General features: G+C 40.7%; 1 protein-coding gene across 3 annotated transcripts in view; it reads left to right on the top strand.

Annotated features, from left to right (window-relative positions):
* Positions 1-4,774: 4,774 nt before the first annotated feature.
* DAB2 (DAB2, clathrin adaptor protein) overlaps positions 4,775-19,909 on the top strand; it is a 53,493-nt gene continuing 38,358 nt past the window's right edge. For 2 of the 3 annotated variants that reach the window (XM_025386976.1, XM_025386975.1), the window contains exon 1: positions 4,775-5,330. Coding sequence is in view for 1 of the 3 variants with exons in the window: in XM_025386974.1 (XP_025242759.1) it covers positions 6,369-6,422 (54 nt within the window). In the remaining 2 variants the exon portion in view is untranslated. Of the gene's footprint in view, positions 5,331-6,228; positions 6,423-19,909 lie in introns of all 3 variants that reach the window. The other variant, XM_025386974.1, reaches the window with a different exon arrangement.

Raw genomic sequence — 19,909 nt, 5'->3', positions numbered from 1 at the left:
TTTTTTTTTTTTTTTTTTGAGACGGAGTCTCACTCTGTCACCCCAGTCTGGAGTGCATTGGTGCGATCTCCACTCACTGCAACCTCCGCCTCCTGGGTTGAAGCAATTCTCCTGCCTCAGCCTCCTGAGTAGCTGGAACTATAGATGTGCGCCACCACGCCTGGCTAATTTGTGTGTGTGTGTGTGTGTGTGTGTGTGTGTGTGTGTGTTGTTTTTTAGTAGAGACGGGGTTTCACCATTTCTCTCAGGAGAAAAGCAGCAACTCTCAAAGTGTGGTCCCCAAGACCACTGCATCAGAATGGCCTGGAAGTGCTGATTAAAACACGGATTCTGTGCCGGACGCGGTGGCTCACGCCTGTAATCCTAGCACTTTGGGAGGCCGAGGCTGACGGATCACGAGGTCAGGAAATGGAGACCATTCTGGCTAACACGGTGAAACCCCGTCTTTACTAAACACACAAAAAATTAGCCGGGTGTGGTGGTGGGCGTCTGTAGTCTCAGCTACTCGGGAGGCTGAGACAGGAGAATGGCGCGAACCCGGGAGGCGGAGCTTGAGTGAACAGAGATCACGCCACTGTACTCCAGCCTGGCGACAGAGCGAGTCTCCGTCTCAAAAAAACAAAAACAAAAACAAAAAAAAGACAACAACCAGATTCCCTGGTACTCTTTCCAGATAAGTCTCTGAGGCTGAGCCCAGGAATTTACCCTGGTAGCCAGCTTCCGGGATGACTGTCCTAAATATTACAATTTGAGAACTATTGCTCTGGAGGCTGAATTAAGCAATGAGCATACTGATGAATACTCACTTTTGAAAAGCCTAAAGGTAGACCTCCATGAAAACTATTTGTAAGATTTCCTTTCTTCCTTCCCTTATCTTAAAATGATATAATCTTTAAACACACACACACACACACACACACACACAAAACCTGTACATATATCATTTCACTTCGATGCATAAATGGGACCTATATCTGCATAAAGACTATTTTCAGTTTTTTCATTTTTGCGTGGCTCCCACACCTTTTCTCTGCCCTTGTCTCCACCAGGCCCCTAGTAATCTGTTCTGGAACCTCCTTTATAATCCTTCATATATGCACACAAACATATACACCCAAATATATATAAATAGGTGTTGCCTTTTATATTACTAAAATAGAAACATCTTTTCCATGCTTTTCTGTACCTTGCTTTTCTCATTCAAAAAAACCTAATAGAAATATTCCCATATTACAAAATTTGACTCTAATTTATTCTTTTGAATGGTTACACATGACTTCACCAGTATGGATGAGTCATAACATATTCAGTCATTCTCCATTGACAGGCATACTTTGTCCTAGCTTCCTGCTGCTATTAGCTATACAATTAACAATCTTGGGGCAGGTCGTGGTGGCTCATGCCTGTAATCCCAGCAATTTGGGAGGCCGAGGCGGGTAGATCATTAGGTCAGGAGGTCGAGACCAGCCTGGCCAAGATGGTGAAAACCCATCTCTACTAAAAATAAAAAAATTAAATGGGCATGGTGGCGGGCACCCGTAATCCCAGCTACTCAGGAGGCTGAGGCAGAGAATTGCTTGAACCCGCCGAGATCTCACCACTGCACTCTAGACTGGGTCACAAAGCAAGACTCTGTCTCAAAAAAAAAAAAAAAATCCTTGCATATTACACATGAACTTTATTTCTAGTAGATCGATTGTTACTCCTAGGATAGAGAATTGTATGTGTTTGCTACAATAACAATTAATATTAGTATTCCTGCAGGGTTTTATGTATTTTCATTTTTGATAACTCCTGCTGTTTATTTTCAAGTAAGACAGTATTTATTTGAATGGTAATTTTTATAAGAGTATTTACTTCCCTTTCACAATTTCTCATTATAAAAATTTATATTGATAAGTGAAGTATAATGAGTTATATACATTTATATTATTGAATTTTAAATGTTCTTCATTTTACAAGTACCAATTTTTCCAAGTACCCTTGTGGTCTACCACCTGAGTTTCGTTAAAATTGCACAAAACAGAAAAATACATGTTAGTTCTGAGGTGCTATTGGGGTATAAGCAAGAAAACAAAACACAAACAGGCTGCCTTCTATGAAACTATCCTCCAAATATTTTAGATCAGATAGATGGACAGGTAGATGGATAGACAGAGATATGAAAAAAACCTCTGGTATTTGTTTTGACTTGCCAGCCACCAAATCTGGTAGGGTCAGTTTTTCTGTAATTTTAAATATGCAAGACTGGTCAAGGTCAAAGAACATTTTCTGGGAACAATAGCCATTCTCTTCATTGTTTTCTTAATGACATGAAGAAGAAAAAAAAGAGAGAGAGAGAGAGATGTGACCTTGCTAGGTCCACTTCAACAAATCCTTGTTTGATTTTAACATCTCTAAGTGTCCAGCAAGCCATCAAAGGTACACAGGCAGTTTACCTTACAACCAGTTCCAAAGTGCCATTTACAATTCATGGGAAATGACAGGATTCAAAAGGGGCAGTTTAAGGAAGACAAGAGCAGTAGAGAGGGGGATAGAAGAAGCGATGGAGAAGGAGGAGAGAAAGGATTAGGTCTGTGAGCTAACAGGGGAAAACAGCTTAATTATGGAAGAAAAGACACATGCATAGGATAGTTCGAACAGGCAGAGTTGCTGTGGAAGCACATTCCAGGAAAATCTTAAGAGATTACTTTAATAATAAACCATGCATTCTTCAGCAAGCCATCACGGGATTAACTACCCTTTCCTAGGCTGGGAGCACAGTCATTTGTTTTATTTTATTTTTTCCTTCTCTCTCACAGGCAGGTTTTCTGCAAGGGACAATGGCCATTCAAAGGCTATTGTTTTTCAAACATTGCACTGACTTTTCCTTACTTTAATTTTCTAAACATAAATTTCAGTGGTGATTTAAAAAAAGACCATTATTTAGGCAGGGTGAACATCTGGGTGGGCTTAGGTGCGATTCTCCAGAGGGAAGGATGTTCATTTTAGACTTGTTGAAAAGTGAACAACTTAGATGTGACGGAGACAGTGTTTCACTGGGGATAAAAAGAGTTAAATTTCTTTTTTTTTTTCTTAATGTGAGCAGGATATTGACTTACTGCCAGAAGCAGTATCAGTGCCCTAGAGATATAAAAATACAGTTCAAACCAGAATTCTCCACTGTCAACTCTTCAGATTTCTGTGCAAAATAAGAGGTGCCTATTTTAAGTTGTAAGTGTGAGCCCACTGCTCTTAAATGAACTGTTTTCATCAAAGTCTTCTCTTGAAACTACAACTCATAGCAGATGAAATCATTTTCTTCCTCTGGCTTCTTAGACAAATCCCTTCCATTTGGTGGGGTAGAGCAAACATAAGTTAGTATTTCTTGGTAAGAGTCTTTCAATAAAAAAAATATATTTGAGTGGGCACTTCTTAGTCTAGAAAATATTACGTGTTGAGGTTAAAAGAGACACCCATGTCTTTCTAATTATCAAAGTCCCCATTTGCCTGAAATCAGCAGCCCTTTTTCCAACTACCTAGCCAATAGAGTGAAACTGGACTTCTAGATTTTAGAAACAAAGTCTTGTGTTCTACAATGTACTAGAATTAAATTTCTCTGCATAAATGTTATAAATAGAATACTATCCTAGGACTAAAATTTGTATACTTCCTGTCATTCATACAAAGTCATTTTTTTAATAGCAAATTACCTCTGAGGAATATTGAAAACTGCCAGCGTGTCCCTCCCTGCCTCTGCACCCCTAGGTGTGTCAGGGGATGAGAAATAATAGAGTTTGGGGAGGTAGAATTCCGGGCCAGCTGTGCTGCTCTGCACCCCTCAGACTCCCCGAACACCGGTTGTTTCAAGCCTGACCTACTTGAGAGCAGACATTGCCACTCACATTGAGCTACCCCAAATTACACAGTGGCTTCGCAGTCGAGGCTAGGCATGGACCACAAAATATATCCTTGGTGTCCCACGAGCCCTATTTGAACCCTCAGTTTCCAGAGGTAAAATGCAAATCCACTGTGTTGCTTACTTGATAAAATCAATAACCCCCTCCCATCTGAGATACAATTTAGCATTTTAGCATTTTCACATTTACTACCTGCTGCCTCTGACTTTAAACAATTAATTTTTTTTTTAAAGGGAAAAGAGACACGTCTTTCACAAGAGTAATTTCAGAATTCTCCAAAAAGCAGCAGAGCTTCTGTGGATGTTTTACAATAGTTCTTGATTTTAAAATATGGAGAAAATGAATTCTCAGCTTGTTTACACTCATTAAGATTAGCTGCGGAGTACCTTCTACTGCTCAGCACTCTACCTTAACATTTTAAAATATTTTATTTCTTGCAGTTCACGTTTTTCCTAGAGGTACAGGAAGTGTTATGGAAATTCATGCAGATAAAGTCATTTGTGTGTCTACGTATGGGTGTATATACACTGTAAGAGAAGCCTATATAGAATCTCTGATTGTATCACAATTATAACTTATTTAATAGGCTACATAGTCGTGAACATATTTTGCTCATACCGATTTCATAGAGAGAATGTTATTTTTATATCCACATATACATGATTATATTTCATATGTAAATACAGCATGTTTTACATATGCACACATAGATTTCCCACTAATTTAAGAGCATTTGCATCTGCAGTAAGGGAGACGCTAATTTCTTCTAAGGGGGGAAAATCCAGTCGCGCGATCAACTTTAGAAACTGCAGATCTGCGCAGGATCCGTTGTCCCTTGTCAGGAAAGTCAGGAGTAAAGGCAGCCCTTTGTTCAAAGGGCCCCAACGGGTTGGTTAGGATGACTCCGTGTGCCACATCACTCTCAGTGGCAATCCAGGGAGCGGATCTGTGAAACGAAGCTCGGTGGATCCCACCCCTTTCCTCCAGAGCTTCCCTTTCCTGTCCTTATTTGCACCCGCCCCCCGCCCGCGTCGGTCTGGGACTTTTGACTTCGTCCCGAACACATTTCCCCTCCCGCCGCTGGGTCCCTGCGATCGCCCCCAGCTGGTGGGGCTCGCGGAACCCAGGGGAGCCGGGTCCTCTGTGCCGCTGCAGCGCGAGTTAATAAACAGTTAAGTTTGAAAGACTCTGCAGACACGTTGAGGGGGAGTTACCAAGCCCAGGCAGCAAAAACATCCTGGCACATTCCTGGGGAGTCCTCAGCTGCCAGCATCTGATTAGAACCATATCTCTCGCCGGGAGTGGCCGCGCGGCTCCGGAGCTCCCGGCCGGCGGCTATTTAAGCGAGGCCCGCCGCATCCGCTGCGCTGCAGCCTGGAGGCTCCGGGCGCGGGGAAGTCATGCTCGTTTCGCGGAGGCAATAGCTAGCCGGTGAGTAGCTTCGAAACCCTTCTTCCCTCTGGCTCCATTTTTTTTTTTTTTTTTTTTTTTAAAGATCTCCTTCTCTCCTTTGCTCCCCCTCTCTCGTCCCCTGCTACCCGTCTTTGGGTACAGACCTTGGGCTGTGGGGAATCTTAGAAATGAGACCGTGTGCTCGGGGAAACCAGCAGTTTTGTGGCCTGACATCTGAGGAATGCTTCCACGGAATGTATTTACCTTTTGAATCCGACTCCAGATGTCCAGCTTGTGACATTTAACAAACGCCTCCTTTTGTGTCGTGTGTGTGTGTGTGTGTGTGTGTGTGTGTGTGAAAGGTCTGCTGGCAGCCCTCCTAGGACACTGAGGTGGCTGCTGACCGCCTAATTAACTCCTCGAAGGGTGTTTATTTTTGCTGTGTGACAAAGGCTGGGGACCTGGCTTGTGCCCACAAGAAGCTTTTTCCTGGTGACTGACAACATATGGCATTAAAATGTGAACTTTGTCTTACACCGGCATTCCCAAGGAAGTATCTACCCAAGGGACTTAAGAAACTTGTTTTATATCCCCCGGAGCAGGGAGCAGGGTTTATATGCCGCTTGTCTGCCTGTTGTAAGCCGGTTAAAAAGATTAAGTAAGAATTCTAAAACGGGAGGGGGGGAAAATGAATGGGTTAAAACCATGGAGCCTCAGTCAACATAGCGGTTTTCATAGCATAGAGCTGACTCTGTTATTTGTTTCTGCCGTCTTTCCCTCTTGACTTAATTCTGAGCCTGGAATTCAGGTCCGCAGTCAGTTTCAGCAGGGGAGCTGTTTGAGTCCAAAGGGAAATTTAACTGGATTAAAAACACTTAAGGAATCTGGATGTTATCTCCACCCCAGCCACCCCCCACCTTTTCCCCTTTCTTTTTAGTTTTTGTTTGGAAGGAAGAGAGCCACTCTGTAAACTGAGAAGAGCAGAAACAAGCTTCCAGACACATGGAAAGACTTAAAAATTATGGAGGGGCGACTTCACGAATAGTAAATGTTGCTATTGCTCTATAAAGCGACTTAATGAAAAAATTTCTGGCCTTAGTCAGGCAAAGCAGGGGCATAGGGGAAAAGGAGGTAAGATATAACGAATGCAAACAGAAGTAATGGGAGTGGAAAGAAGGCAGTTACAAAAAATGCCTTTGAGATGTCTGATAAGCCTCTTGGAATGGCTTTGATGTGATGTATACTTGATTGTCCTTACAATCTTGAGGTTGGCTTCTCACACAAATGCACGTACTGGCTGTTGGGGAGGGAAGAAGTAGCTGGGGAGGAGGGAGCTTGCAGCTACCAAATGGATTGTCACCATGCTTCTTACCCCAGCAGCCAGACTTTGGGAGGCTGCTGTTTTCTGGGCCAGGTGCCCCGCCCACTCCAGGTTCTGTGTCTCCCCTCTGGGAAGGGAGATGGCCCTCAGTGACACTGTAAGAAAGTTTATTGCCTTGAGAATTCAGGAGTATTCAAGGCTTGAGCCCTTTGACATCTTTAGAAAAGGACCTTTCTGGTGGAGTGCTGGACATGTGGAAATAATGCCACACTTAAGACAACAAGGAGAGTACAATGGGAAAGTCTTCTAGAGAAAGCACGAAGAAGACCTGGCGGTCTTTGCCAATGTGTGTTTCTGGGACAGACCACTTTTTCCAAATCCTTAATCAGTTTCCTCCTAAGGCCAACTGAATTCTTTTTGCTGTTGCTGGTGAATAACTTCCCCCTTCTTTTCCCACTCCCAGCTCGATGGATCCCTTCTTATCCAAATGACTGACCTAGAAACCAGTTCTTTTTCAGCTGTACCCTCCTATACTTTACCCTATAACCAGAATAAGTAGATGGTAGAGGAATGTCTTCCAACTTTGAGCCCATACACACATGTATTTGCCATTCTGGGGATCTTTGATCTTGATGGTTGATCTTTACCTGAGGATGTGAGGGAGGGAAGAAAGCACTTGTTTAAAACCTTGTCTAATTTGTGAAGGGCAAAAATCCAGAGTTTGCATTTCTACTGAAGACTTTTATAGTTTTAGATTAAACTGAAAGTCCAAATTCCTGTGTATTAGGCCTGTTTGTTGTCTTTCTCCAAAGGTTGAATGGATTTCAGTCGCCTTGTTTGGGTTGAAGGGCACTGCTTTTAAGGCACTTGTTGGCATGAAGGTAGAACAGGGACCTCTAGCAGCTGCTGACCAGCTGTTTGGGAATGATATTTACTGGCCTGCTCAACCAGTCCTCGATTACCTGAAGGTTAAAGGAGCAAGAAGATATCTTCCTTGCTGAGTGCTCCTGGCCAAGCAGGAAGCTTTGCTGTGACATGGGCTCTTATGCTGCTTCATTTCTAACTCTACCTTCATATGTCCGTAAACCTAAGTTGGCTACCGCTGATATTTTACCTGGATAATTTTGAAGGCTCTGCGTGTTTCTCTTCCTCATTCCCTTAGCCTGAGGATTTAATTATTGTTCTTCTTAAAGACAGAGCCAAGACGTTGAAATGCTTGGGAAAGCTGCTGAGAGTTAGCCCTCCTGGGGTTTGAAGTTGTCCTAATGCTCATCAGAACATACCTCCCCAGCTGGACAGACTCGAAAGCTTACTGGCCAGGAAGGTTTAGGTAACTAACCAGACACATAAGGTTTTTTACCCTTTAGATAGAACCAGAATGGGAACCAGATTAGCAATATGAAACACCTGAGTAACAGGATGTGGTATTTTAAAATTCTCCCTGGCACTGCTATGTAATGCTAAAGTTGAAGCTGTGCCGCTGAATTGCACAAAGGTTGGCCAAAATCATATTTAGATGAAACAGATTTTTGTTTTGTTTTGTTTTGTTTGAGACAGAGTCTGCCTCTGTTGCCCACGCTGGAGTACAGTGGCGTGATCTTGGCCCACTGCAGCCTCTCCCTCCTGGGTTCAAGAGATTCTCTGACCTCAGCCCCCTGAGTAATTGGGATTAGAGGTACCCGCCACCATGCCTGGCTAATTTGTTTTTTTCTTTTTTTTCTTTTTTTTTTTTTTTTTGTAGTAGAGACGGGATTTCACCATGTTGGCCAGGCTGGTCTCGAACTCCTGACCTCAAGTGATCCACCCATCTCAGCCTCCCAAAGTGCTGGAATTACAGGCATAAGCCACCAAATCCAGCCAGATGAATCAGATTTAACATCAGATATGTGTCTTTAAAGGAGACATGATGTCAACATATCCTGACTGGATTAACTGGTGGAAATCAGAAGGAAAGCAGACTCCTCGGTCTTTACTTGAAGACAAAAAACAAGCAGATTCCTGATTAAGGGAACAAATGATGGCTGGTATGGACACAGAGGGCTAACATTCAACACTAGCTGCCTCCGGCAGGGCACAAGTGGATAGTAGTTGAGAACTACCTTCTGAAGTATCATTGCCTGGGTTCAAATCCTAGCTACAGGGTTGCAGGTTACATGGCTCTGGGCACATTCCATAACCTCTCTGTACTTCAGCTTGCTTCTCTGGGGAGAATAATAGTACCCCAGGACTGCTGGGAACACAGTTCATCTAATATACTTGGAATACTTTTTTCCATCTGATTTTGAAGGTTTTGTTTGTTTGTTATTGCTCCCCCCTGAACAACTGAATTAAGTGTCTTTTTGAAAACTGAAAGCAAATGGAAAATGTCTTCATGAAAATTAAATACCCCTCACTTACCTGAAAAAGGTTAATTATTCAAGCACTTGATTTTCATAAAGCCAGTGTGTTTGCTTGTGCTCACACTAGAACAGACAGGGAGTTACTCTCTGTTCTCGTCCTGGAAGCCTGCACTTTGGTTTGGTCAGGCTGACCTCGCTGGTCTCAGTTAAGTCCTCCCCATACCCTCGCAGACTCCCGACAGAGAAGGAGCAATCCTTCCCCCTGAAGTCAGCATTATCACAGAAGGAAGTGGGAAGGGAGGGACCACCCGGACTAAACTGAATGACTAGGCTAGAAATAAAAATTCTTCCAAGTGTGTGCAGGCCCCATACTATCCTTGCCCACATAGCTGGGCAGGTTGCCATGGTTACTCCCCTTCTCGCATCCTTCTACCCTGGAAGGATGCCTGCCTCTCTAGGGTAAGTAGAATCTGAACAAATTGCTTCCTGGTCTAAAAATGGAAGTTACTAAGTGAAGTAGAATCTCCTCTCTACTTATGTGACCCCCTCCAAACTTATTTTAATCCCAATACTTGATTTTCTAACCTTCCTAATTCTTGCATCATCTAGATAGCAAAATGTAAAAGCTTATGAAATTTCTGGAACCTAAAAGTTACTACCGCAATACAGAAGCAGCCTGGCAAGTTTTCCTTACTACATTTGTACTAGCTAGCTAGGGGCAAGTGATTTTTAACTAAGTTCAACAGGTAAAAATTCTAAGTGAATGGGGCAGGCTGAGTGAGTGTTAAGTTGAAGGTAAACAGAATGTATGAGGCCTGTCACTTAGATTTTCAGGTAACCATAGAGTAAATAGGAAGCAACAATCCTAGAATGCTGGATTTGAAGCATTGTTCAACCTAGAAGAAATTTGGGTGAGGGAAATATGGTTTAATGTTGTCTCTTGGTAAAAAACTACCCTATTTCTATCTAGCAGTATGACGCAAAATGTTACTCCCAAAAAGACTTCGATGTTTATGTGAAAAATGAGCTGCCATACTACAAGTTTGCATTTGACAAATTAATTCAGTCTTTCAAAATTGGACATTTATCTTGATGTGTATTTCACAGCTTGAGAGAACTCATCTAAGACAATAGTTCTCAGAGTTGATTCCCAAACCAGCAGCATCAACATCAGCTGGGGACCTGTCAGAACTGCAAACTCTCAGTCCCCACCCCAGGTCTCCTGAACTAAATTCTGGCAGCAGGGCCCATCCAGCTGTATCTAAACTAGCTCTCCACCACGTGATCTAAGAGTAACTTTCATAATTCAGTGGTTTTAGGATTCAGTTGTTCAGTGGAAATCATAACAAAGTATTTGAATTCCTTCAGTCATGGAGACAATAAAGAAAAAGCATTTAAACACAGTGCAGTTTAACTGAACCTTAGGATGCAGAAAGATTAAAAAGCATGGGCTTTGGACATTCTTCCCATATACGAAGTATGGCTTTCTTGATCCTAGGAAATCCAATATACTTTTGGTTTGATATTATCACCTCACTTCCAAATCCTTTCCCCTCTGCTGGGGTTTTTAGAGTATAATTAATCTCCATTTATTAGGAGACTGTCCCAGTTACCTCTTTTAAAAAAGATTCCAGTAAACTAGATCATTACCCTTGAACCAGATGGTTTTCTCTAACCTATAAAACTCTGTATTTGGTTTTTATGCCATGTCTAGAAGTGCAGATGAAGGCCTCTCCATAAATGAAGCTACTTCATTTAGTGTTTGTAAAGTTTAATGGCTAATGAAGCACTGCTCCTTTCTCCCATTCGACTTTCACTTTAAGTAACCTGAAATAGAAAAGATATCTCTATTTCTTGGCTCCAATATGATGAGTATCTTGCCCAAGGTGTTATCAGTAAGTGGTAGAGCCAGGATTCAATTATGAATCTTTATGATTTGCATCTTGGCGTTTATCTGAGTGCTTAGCAATTACCTACTATGTGAAGTCTGGTGCTAGGTTAGCAATGGAAAAACTCGCAGTGAGCAGAAATCAAAACAAAAATCTTCCTCATGTGTGACAAAGGACAGGACAGAGAGTTAAACAGACTTGCATGGGAATGGCAGTGCTGCCATTTCTTGGGCATGCTATTCAATGTCTCTGGCCCTTAGTTGTGTCACTTACCTTGCAAAAACAGTCCTAAGAATGCCTGATGTTAAACAGAGATCACATCTCAAACTGAAAAATACAAGGGTGTAATGTACAAGTATATAATTGGAACTCTGGCTTTGAAAAGCCAACACGGATTCACGGTTAAGAGCTTGGGTTCTAAGCTGCAAATGACTGTGCCCACAGCCTTGCTTTGCCATATAAGACAAGCTATATAAGGCCTGAGCTTCATTTCTCCATAAGGAAATGAATTGCCTCGATTTTAAAATTAAAAACTCCTCAGAACTCCTGCAGTTGCTTCTGAAATGTACCTGTCCTAGAAATACAATTCTCAACGCAATAACTAAGCTGATATTTTTTAAATGGTCTTATTCTCATTGTTTTTGAGTATCAGGCAAGCTAAATTCTAGAGATCCACACATTCAGGCTGAAAATTAGAAGACTGTCTTTCCTATATATCTTTAAACTATTAAATGTGAATAATCAAGGAGGAGAATGCGGCAATGCTTCATAAATCAGTAGAGGCGCACAGATGTTAACTTGAAGGTACCACTTAAACCTCATCTGAGCAGAGCAGTTAAGTCCTGTTAAGGTCTATAGTTAATCCATACCTAAAGAACTGGAAAGCGAATAACTTCATCCCTAATTGTGTCCATATTGAAGACAGCTGCCCTCTCTGTTCTAAACATTGCATCCAAATGATCTCACTTATTTTTTTATATTTTAAGTGTCCTATTAGGGAGCCAAGACCTGGTCTAGTCTTCTGTAATATGTAATTCAGATGCTAAAGTGCTTTTTGTTACCATTTAGTGCGACAGAAAGAAACCAAGTGTGTTTGAACATATGTCAGAGGGCTGGCATAATCATATGAAGAATGCTCAACCAGTTTGGCTTTGGGACAAAATGTGAATCTACTAGGGAAACATACAATTGCCCTCTGAATCAGAAGATCAGAAGTTGCAGTGGCTACACACAGTAGGTGCTCAAATATCCATCCTTTAAAGGGAAGTGTCAGCTGTGCTTTAATTATATCAGCATTGGGTTTTGTTGTTATTGCTGTTACTTGATTTTGTTTTGTGTTGCTTCCTGCCCCCTTTACCTCTAAAATTAAATGACTTAAATGCAATTCATTTTTGAAGTAGAAAACAAGTATGTGCTGATAGAACAGGCTTTTCCATCAATAGTTGGTTGCTAGTAAGGAGGGTTAATACTGATTTCTGCCTGGGCTAAGGTTCAACTACAGCTGAGGCTTTTCAGAAAGCATACATGTACTAGAATTGAAATGATAGATAGTTATATTTCATGTCCACGCTGTCTTCTAAAGGATAGCTTGATGCAGAGATGCTTGCTTAACTGCCTGAAAACTTCTTTTTTGTGATTTCTGGTTTGTCCAACTGGTCTAAAGTCCCCAATGACTAAAAGTTGATAGTAATTGAAAGTTGGATGCAAATATTTACTTTAAGGGGACACATAGATGATGAGAGCTGCCTATAAGATAGTTAGAGAAAATAGTAACTACTCAACTAACATACGATTTTATTATAATTAAGTGGTACAGAGTATTGTGTGGGTCCAGAGCGAGAAAAAGGCCATTGGTGTGTTAATGGATTTGGCTTTTAAAGGAACAGTGGAAGTCAAATAAGCAAAGGTAAGAAGAGAAAATGCATTTTAGGCAGCAGCACATATGCAAATCATGTAGTTGGATGAACTTAGGGTATGCCTAAAGAACTCTGACTGGCCAGTTTGGCCAAGAGACAGTACAGGTGGCATAGGGCTGAGAAATGTTTGAGTTTGAAAAGTAGGGATGAATTGTACTGAGCCATGGATGTCAGGATAAGAATTTTGATCTTTTTAAATTATTGTTATTATACTTTAGGTTCTGGGGTACGTGTGCAGAATGTGCAGTTTTGTTACATAGGTATACATGTGCCATGGTGGTTTGCTGCACCCATCAACCCGTCACGTACATTAGGTATTTCTTCTAATGCCATCCCTCCCCTAGCCCCCTAACCCCTGACAGGCGTGGGTGTGTGATGTTCCCGTCCCTGTGTTCATGTGTTCTCATTGTTCAACTCCCACTTATGAGTGAGAACATGCGGTGTTTGCCAAGCAGATCTTGCCATTAAAGCAGGAAAACCAAATGCTGATTAGGATCACTTAACCTGACTCTATTGGCAGAATGCGTTTGAGTGGAGATTGCTTAGTGGTTGAAGAAAAGCCTATATTTCTTTAAAAATCATCAAAGTAGAGAAAAGGGTTGCCTAACCTAAGATTAAGGTGCAAAGAGAAATATTCATTACCCCTAATGTTTTAAGTGCACTGCTCATTAAAAGACTGCGTCGAGCCTGGAAGAGTAGGGCAAATCATTTTCGGATCCCAAAAGCTTTATTGAATTGAGGGAAGAGCTCTACATGAATCAGAGGGCAATGATAGGTCATGGCAAACGTGGGGAAATGGCTGGTGGGAGGCTGGTGAAGACGTCCCTGAGACCACACATCTTGAGTGGCCTTGGAATGAAGGTTTTCATGAAATTCTGGAAGGTGAAGGCAGTACATATTACAGGCTAGCAGGCCTCATAAGAAAGTCTGGTGTGTCTGTGTGTCTGCTCAGGGGAAACGGAAGACAACGGCCTTTTCAGAGAGCAGGTGGCCATGTATATGTATAGTCTGCAGCCTGATTAGAAGGGCTTTCAATCTCAACTTGAATGTGAATGGAGGAATTGAACACTGATACCTAATTAATACAAAATCAGGAAAGCTAGGAGGCCAGTAAATACTCCTACAAAAATTTAGCCATAAAGGGAGATCAGTTACAACCAGAGTCTCTTACACACCTTAGACTCTCACTGAAGCCCTTTGGAGAAAATGGAAGAAAGAGCTCATCCCATAAGGAGTTGTTTGTTTTTTTGTTTGTTTTTCACTTTAAGTGTTTTAAATATATTAAGGAGTACCTATGCCATGTATGTAGAAAAGATCAACGAACACCGTAATATAAGTCTGCTAATCATGAGGAACATGTATGATACAACGTGGCATAGCTTTTTAGGGAGGAGGCACTCAGGGCGGCGGTGAGGCAATGTTGGAAAGAAATGCTGGAACTCAGTAAAAAAAAAAAAAAATATGATGGGGAGGGAGGAGAGGTATGAAAATAAAGGGTAATTATGAAAAGTAGAGTTTCAGAGGTTTGACGCATTCATTAAACATGAACAGTTTAGGATAAAATCTTAGCTTCATTGTAAGCTGCAGACAGTACTGTTGTGGATCTTTTAGGTATATCTGCACACAACGTACATTCTGTAATGTTGTTCCCACTTAGTGTATAGTGATGCAGATGTTCCGTTTTCTGCACAAGAGCTGTTTCCTAGAAATGGTGGGCACAACCATGTTCTGTATTAGGATCTGGACTCTTACACTTCATGCAGCTAACATTTGTGGAGGGCTCACTACTTGTAGTGATCATGAAGTCCATTTCCTTGAAGACTGACATTGACCAAGTGCTACCTGGTAGCCCCTTGATAATGCTCTTGTGACTTGGTAGTGCTCTTTAAATAACCAAAGCCAGCTGTAGGGACCATTGGTTACATTTTCATAAGATTGTTTCACTGAAATCTGAGATTCAATATTTGGCCTGATCTGAAAGTGACACTCTTGTATTCTTAGAAAATCTGGTAATTAAAAGTGCCACAGAACATGTCTGGTTCTAGAATACAGAAGTTCCCTGAATTGCTTGTACTTCTTAAGTGATTGCCAGATTGAACGCCAAATGAGCGTAGTGTTTCCTTCTGGTGTTTATGAAGACAGTGTTGATTTAGAACTTTGGATTTTATGACAACACTGAAGGAAACATCACTGATATTCTTCAATACCCTCAGGTGTAACAGAATTGCTCCCTTCTGGTACTGCCATACAGATGCTCCTTTAGATTGTAATGTGGTTATAGGAGACTCACCAATATTAAATGTAACGATCCCCTCAATTCGTGTCATAATTTAAAAAAATTGTTGAGGAGGGTTATTAACCTTTCAGACAACATTTGCATCTTTCCATAATTGATATCAATACAGCAATTTATATATAATTCCTTTAAGTAATACTACTTTTTCTTCCTGTTATGAAGTATTAATAGCAATGAAGCTTTCTACCCTAATCAGAAACAATTCCTCCAAAACACATAGCATCAGTTATAACTGTGACCTGCTTGTTCTTTCTCCCCACCTATCCTCTAAGCCCCTTGAGAGTAGAGACCATGTCTATTTTGTCACTGTATACATAGGATAATGCAGTGCTTGGCACACAGTAGGTGTTTAATAAACAATAACCAGATGGCCAGGTGAGTGAGTAACTCAAGCCACTTTCATTTACAACATCAATTGCAATTTATTATAGAGTGAGCAAAATGGAAAACTTTAGCTTGTCTTATCATCTGTTGGTATAAGTAAAACAGTTCTGAGCTTCCCCCCACCTTTTTTTTAACTTTAAGGTTATTTATAATGAGCAATATCCATATGTTCTTCTAGTTTATATCTGCTCAGGGCCTAAGGAAGGCAGACAAGCTGTTACTGAAATTCTCCAGATGGTGTGGTCTTTCCAAGTTGCTAGTTTAACTTCTACCAATGGAGTATTCATTGTTGCTCATATATCTGTCTGACCTGATGGATGTAATCACCTGGCTAATAAGAATTGTGGTGAATAGATTTCAGCCTGATATTTCATCCACAAACAACTTCTTATTCTCCTTCTGTTGCTCCTTTTAAAAGTGTCCACCAAATTGTTTATAAAATTACTAATAAAATTTGAGAAAATAGATGAGACCTTTGGCTTAGCACTGGATAATTAAGGCTATTGTTTTGACTTAACACAATTTCCGCCCAAATCAAAGAAACTTGTTTTGTTATGTTTTTTATTTCCCTGTGCAGCTGTATTGTGAATTAAGATATCCATTAGGCTCTTTAAAATGCTAAAATTAGGTCACAAACTTATTATTGTCTGCACAGACCCCAGCATTTCCAAGAACTCCAGGCTGGAAACCAACTATAGGCCATCCACTGACCAACTTTCAAAATCCTAGCATAAGAGTTTTTTGACTTCTACTTATCATTTGACTGAAAACTTACTGTTGAATTTTTAATATGTCAGGAGCCTTCACCAACGACTCTGGTTAGGTATCATTTAATGATGCCTAAGATGAAAGTGTTGACAGCTGACTATGGGCAGCGTTCTATGTGATTTCAGATATGCTCATGTTCTCTGTGTGGTCTCCCTTCACTTTTGAGTTTAATTGAGAGTGACTGAACGCTAGAACATCTTCATGATTCTGTCTTTAGCCCAAGTTAGACTATAGACTTATGCTTACATTTTAAACTTTGCTGTCTACCAAATTAGTGCATCTTTAAGGAATTTAATTTTTAAAATACAGAAAACCACGTCACCCCAATGTCACTTACTCTAAATGTATAAGAAACAGAAATCTGTCTTTTTCCTTCCTACTACCCTTCTTAACGAGCATTTTCTTGGCACTGGTCTTTCCAGATTTTCAACACTTTTATGGAAAAACATATATACATTGGGAAAATATCATATTAATATATTCTGCTTCAAACAAGAGACTATAAATACATGACTATCTTAGTTAATAGCTGCCATTTACAAAAGATGCTCTTTTTTTGTTTTTAAGGAGCTCACATTTAAAAATCTCATTTCACTTAATATACATTTCTATAAAGCAGACATTAGGGGAGCCCTTTTGTATGATGAAATCATCTTAGAATGTAGGGTGTAAGACATAATGGCCTTTGACTTTTTAAAAAGCCACCTTTAAGACATTATGTTTATTTGAAGTTTGAGGGTCACTAAGCATCAGAGCTTGGCAAGATGGGATAACCTTGAATCTAATGTTTGAGATTGTTAGTCCTTAACCTTTCAATTAAAAGCCTTTGTTCCCAGAAGATTAGCCAAATATTTGAAAGAAACCGGCAATGTTGAATCACTCCAAAGGGCAAGTCCATGCAACGGTCATACTGCAGAGCTCTCTGACTCTTTGATGCTGTGTCCCTGTACTCGGATTTGTCACCACCCCAACCTCCACACCATCACTGAAAGTCCTCCCAGTCCCATCCAGACAAAACAGAGTGCTACTGCCCACCCTGATCCAGCTTGACCTACCTTTTCACCTTTCCCCTGGTATAATCCACAGGCCCTATACTATAGCCAAGCAGACATAAATATCTTTTACTCATTGCTATTAGTTCGTCTTTCCCGAAAGTGCACGTTGCCCCAGTCTTTGAAGAACTAACTTAATTATCTCTTTTGTTGTAAAGCAAAGACATTAAAGCATATGTATCAGGCTGGTGTGACTTGCAGATTGTTGCTCCACTCCTGCGCTTCAGCCTCCTCTCCTGTCAAATAGGGATGGTAATGTCCAGGATTAAATGAGAATGTCTTAGCATCACATCTGGTATATAATAAACATTCAGTACATTTAACTTTTAAAAATCTAATATTCTGTGTGTGTGTGTGTGTGTGTGTGTGTGTGTGTTTTGGTTTTTTTTTTTTTTTTTTTTTTTTTGAGACGGAGTCTCGCTCTGTGGCCCAGGCTGGAGTGCAGTGGCCGGATCTCAACTCACTGCAAGCTCCGCCTCCCGGGTTCACGCCATTCTCCTGCCTCAGCCTCCCGAGTAGCTGGGACTACAGGCGCCCGCCACCTCACCCGGCTAGTTTTTTGTATTTTTTAGTAGAGACGGGGTTTCACCGTGTTAGCCAGGATGGTCTTGATCTCCTGACCTCGCGATCCACCCGTTTCGGCCTCCCAAAGTGCTGGGATTACAGGCTTGAGCCACCGCACCCGGCCCATATTCTGTGTTTCTAAGGAACATGTCCAGGACATTCTCAGTCCTGGATTCCCAAATCTACTTTCCTCTACTCTCCTTTTTCCCCAGAGCATTTTTCATCTTCTGAAAGTCTATCCTCCACTTATGTTTTGCTCCCTGTTAGATAGTAAACCCTATAAGGGAACAGATCTTTATTTTGCTCATTGGTATATCCCAAGCTCTAGAAGAATGCCTGGCACTTAGTAGGGATGCAGTTTTGATTACATGAATTAACTTGCTGGTAAAGATCACTGGAATTCAGGGGTAAACTTGGTTTCCAGTCTAAATTGTAATGGCTTTGAGTTGGGATCAATCACCAGACCCCCATGTGCTCTAAACAACAACAAGAAAAAAGACTGTCAGTGTCTGCAGGCTTTTTTAGTTTTGTCATAATCATGGCTTCACAGCAAAATCTAGGGTAGCTAGTGGCCTACCATTTGCGTCATCTCTCTGGCCATGCACAATATAAGGGAAATGACATACTCTTAAGAGTCAAAAGATATTTGTTTTTTTTTCCCCTTAAGGGAATGTTTTGGACCCAGGTGCAAATATAAAATAGCATTTAGGGTAGGAAACCACCTCAGCTCTGACAGCAAATGACAGACTCGGAGAAGGGAACTTTATTCACATCTCACCTCTGATAATTAACTCTAAAAGCCGAACTTTGCTTATTTTAGAGGAACTATGCAAACTTGGTGATGTTGTTTCTTTCACTGTTTTACTTGGTGGAACTAATTGTTTATATGCTTCTGTAGTATGTTAATTAAGGAACACATTGCTAGTTAAAAAAAAAACACTGCAACTATAAATATTTTACTAATTTCACAGTTTGCTATACTAAAAGGTTTCTGTGGAGTGTGGAAGGGCTTGGTCATTACTTTTGGAGGATTTGTCTTAACTTGCTTGTCTGTAATATTGAGTCTTTTTAATAAAGATTGGATTAGGAACTTAATAGTGGCTTTCAAAGAAGACTTGTCTTTGCATAGGGCTATAGAGTTCAGCTAAGGAAACAAATGATCTAATTGCATTCTCTGATGCTAAAAATGCCTGCATAGGAGGCCTAGAAAATAGCAGATGCTACCATCAAGTGGATCCTCTAAGACTTCAAGGACCAAATCAAGTTACTTTTATTTAATGACCATAATAAGAATCATACAGAGAGGCTACAAATGGAGCCCCTAGCTAATCACTTGTGTCCATCCCACATTTCCCTTAAGTATTAAAATGGCAATTGCTAATAGGTACAGAGTTTTGCAACAGGTCATTAGTGGTTCAGAGAAATGCTCTGGAAGAAAATAAAAGCTAATGAAACATCTTGCTTAAGTATTACATTTTTTATGAACCAAGCAAACTTCCTTTATTATGACTCATTGATGTTGACATTCCCGGGTAGACTAACCAGAAACCTTTTTTTAGTTCAATATAAATATGAATATTTCATAAAGGGCCAAGAGGTCTCTGCTGACACTCAGCTAAGTGTCATTTGATAAAGAACCGTTCCTATTAGTTCACCTCATGCTAGAACTAGAAACCAGAGTGGTACCCCCATGATTAGTTATCTTAAAGACTGGTGTGTATTCAACAGGCCTGGAGAAAGAACCTTCATCTCATCTGCTTACTCTGGGAAAGTCTCCCAGTGGTAAGTCAGATTTTTAAACCAACCTTTTGCCATAAAGTCAAACCTGCACCTTTAATGAGGTATGTGTGACACTGAGGGCGAGGCAGGTTTGTAAATGATAAATTTTAGTGAAAAGGAAAAATAATACAATTTCTAGTCAATACTCTGCAAACTAGAAAACAATATAGTTCATTTTTTTTTTAAGCAGGATAGTTAGATAGTAATCTCACCATTAACATAAACCAAACTCATTTAACACAGAAGGAGTAGAGAGTTGGCCACGACTAGATGCACTGTAAAACTATCTACAGCTGGAGATGATTCTGAA

This window comes from Theropithecus gelada, chromosome 6, assembly GCF_003255815.1.
Source record: "Theropithecus gelada isolate Dixy chromosome 6, Tgel_1.0, whole genome shotgun sequence".
NCBI classification, from domain to species: Eukaryota; Metazoa; Chordata; class Mammalia; order Primates; family Cercopithecidae; genus Theropithecus; species Theropithecus gelada.
This window is presented reverse-complemented; position numbering and strand designations above follow the sequence as displayed.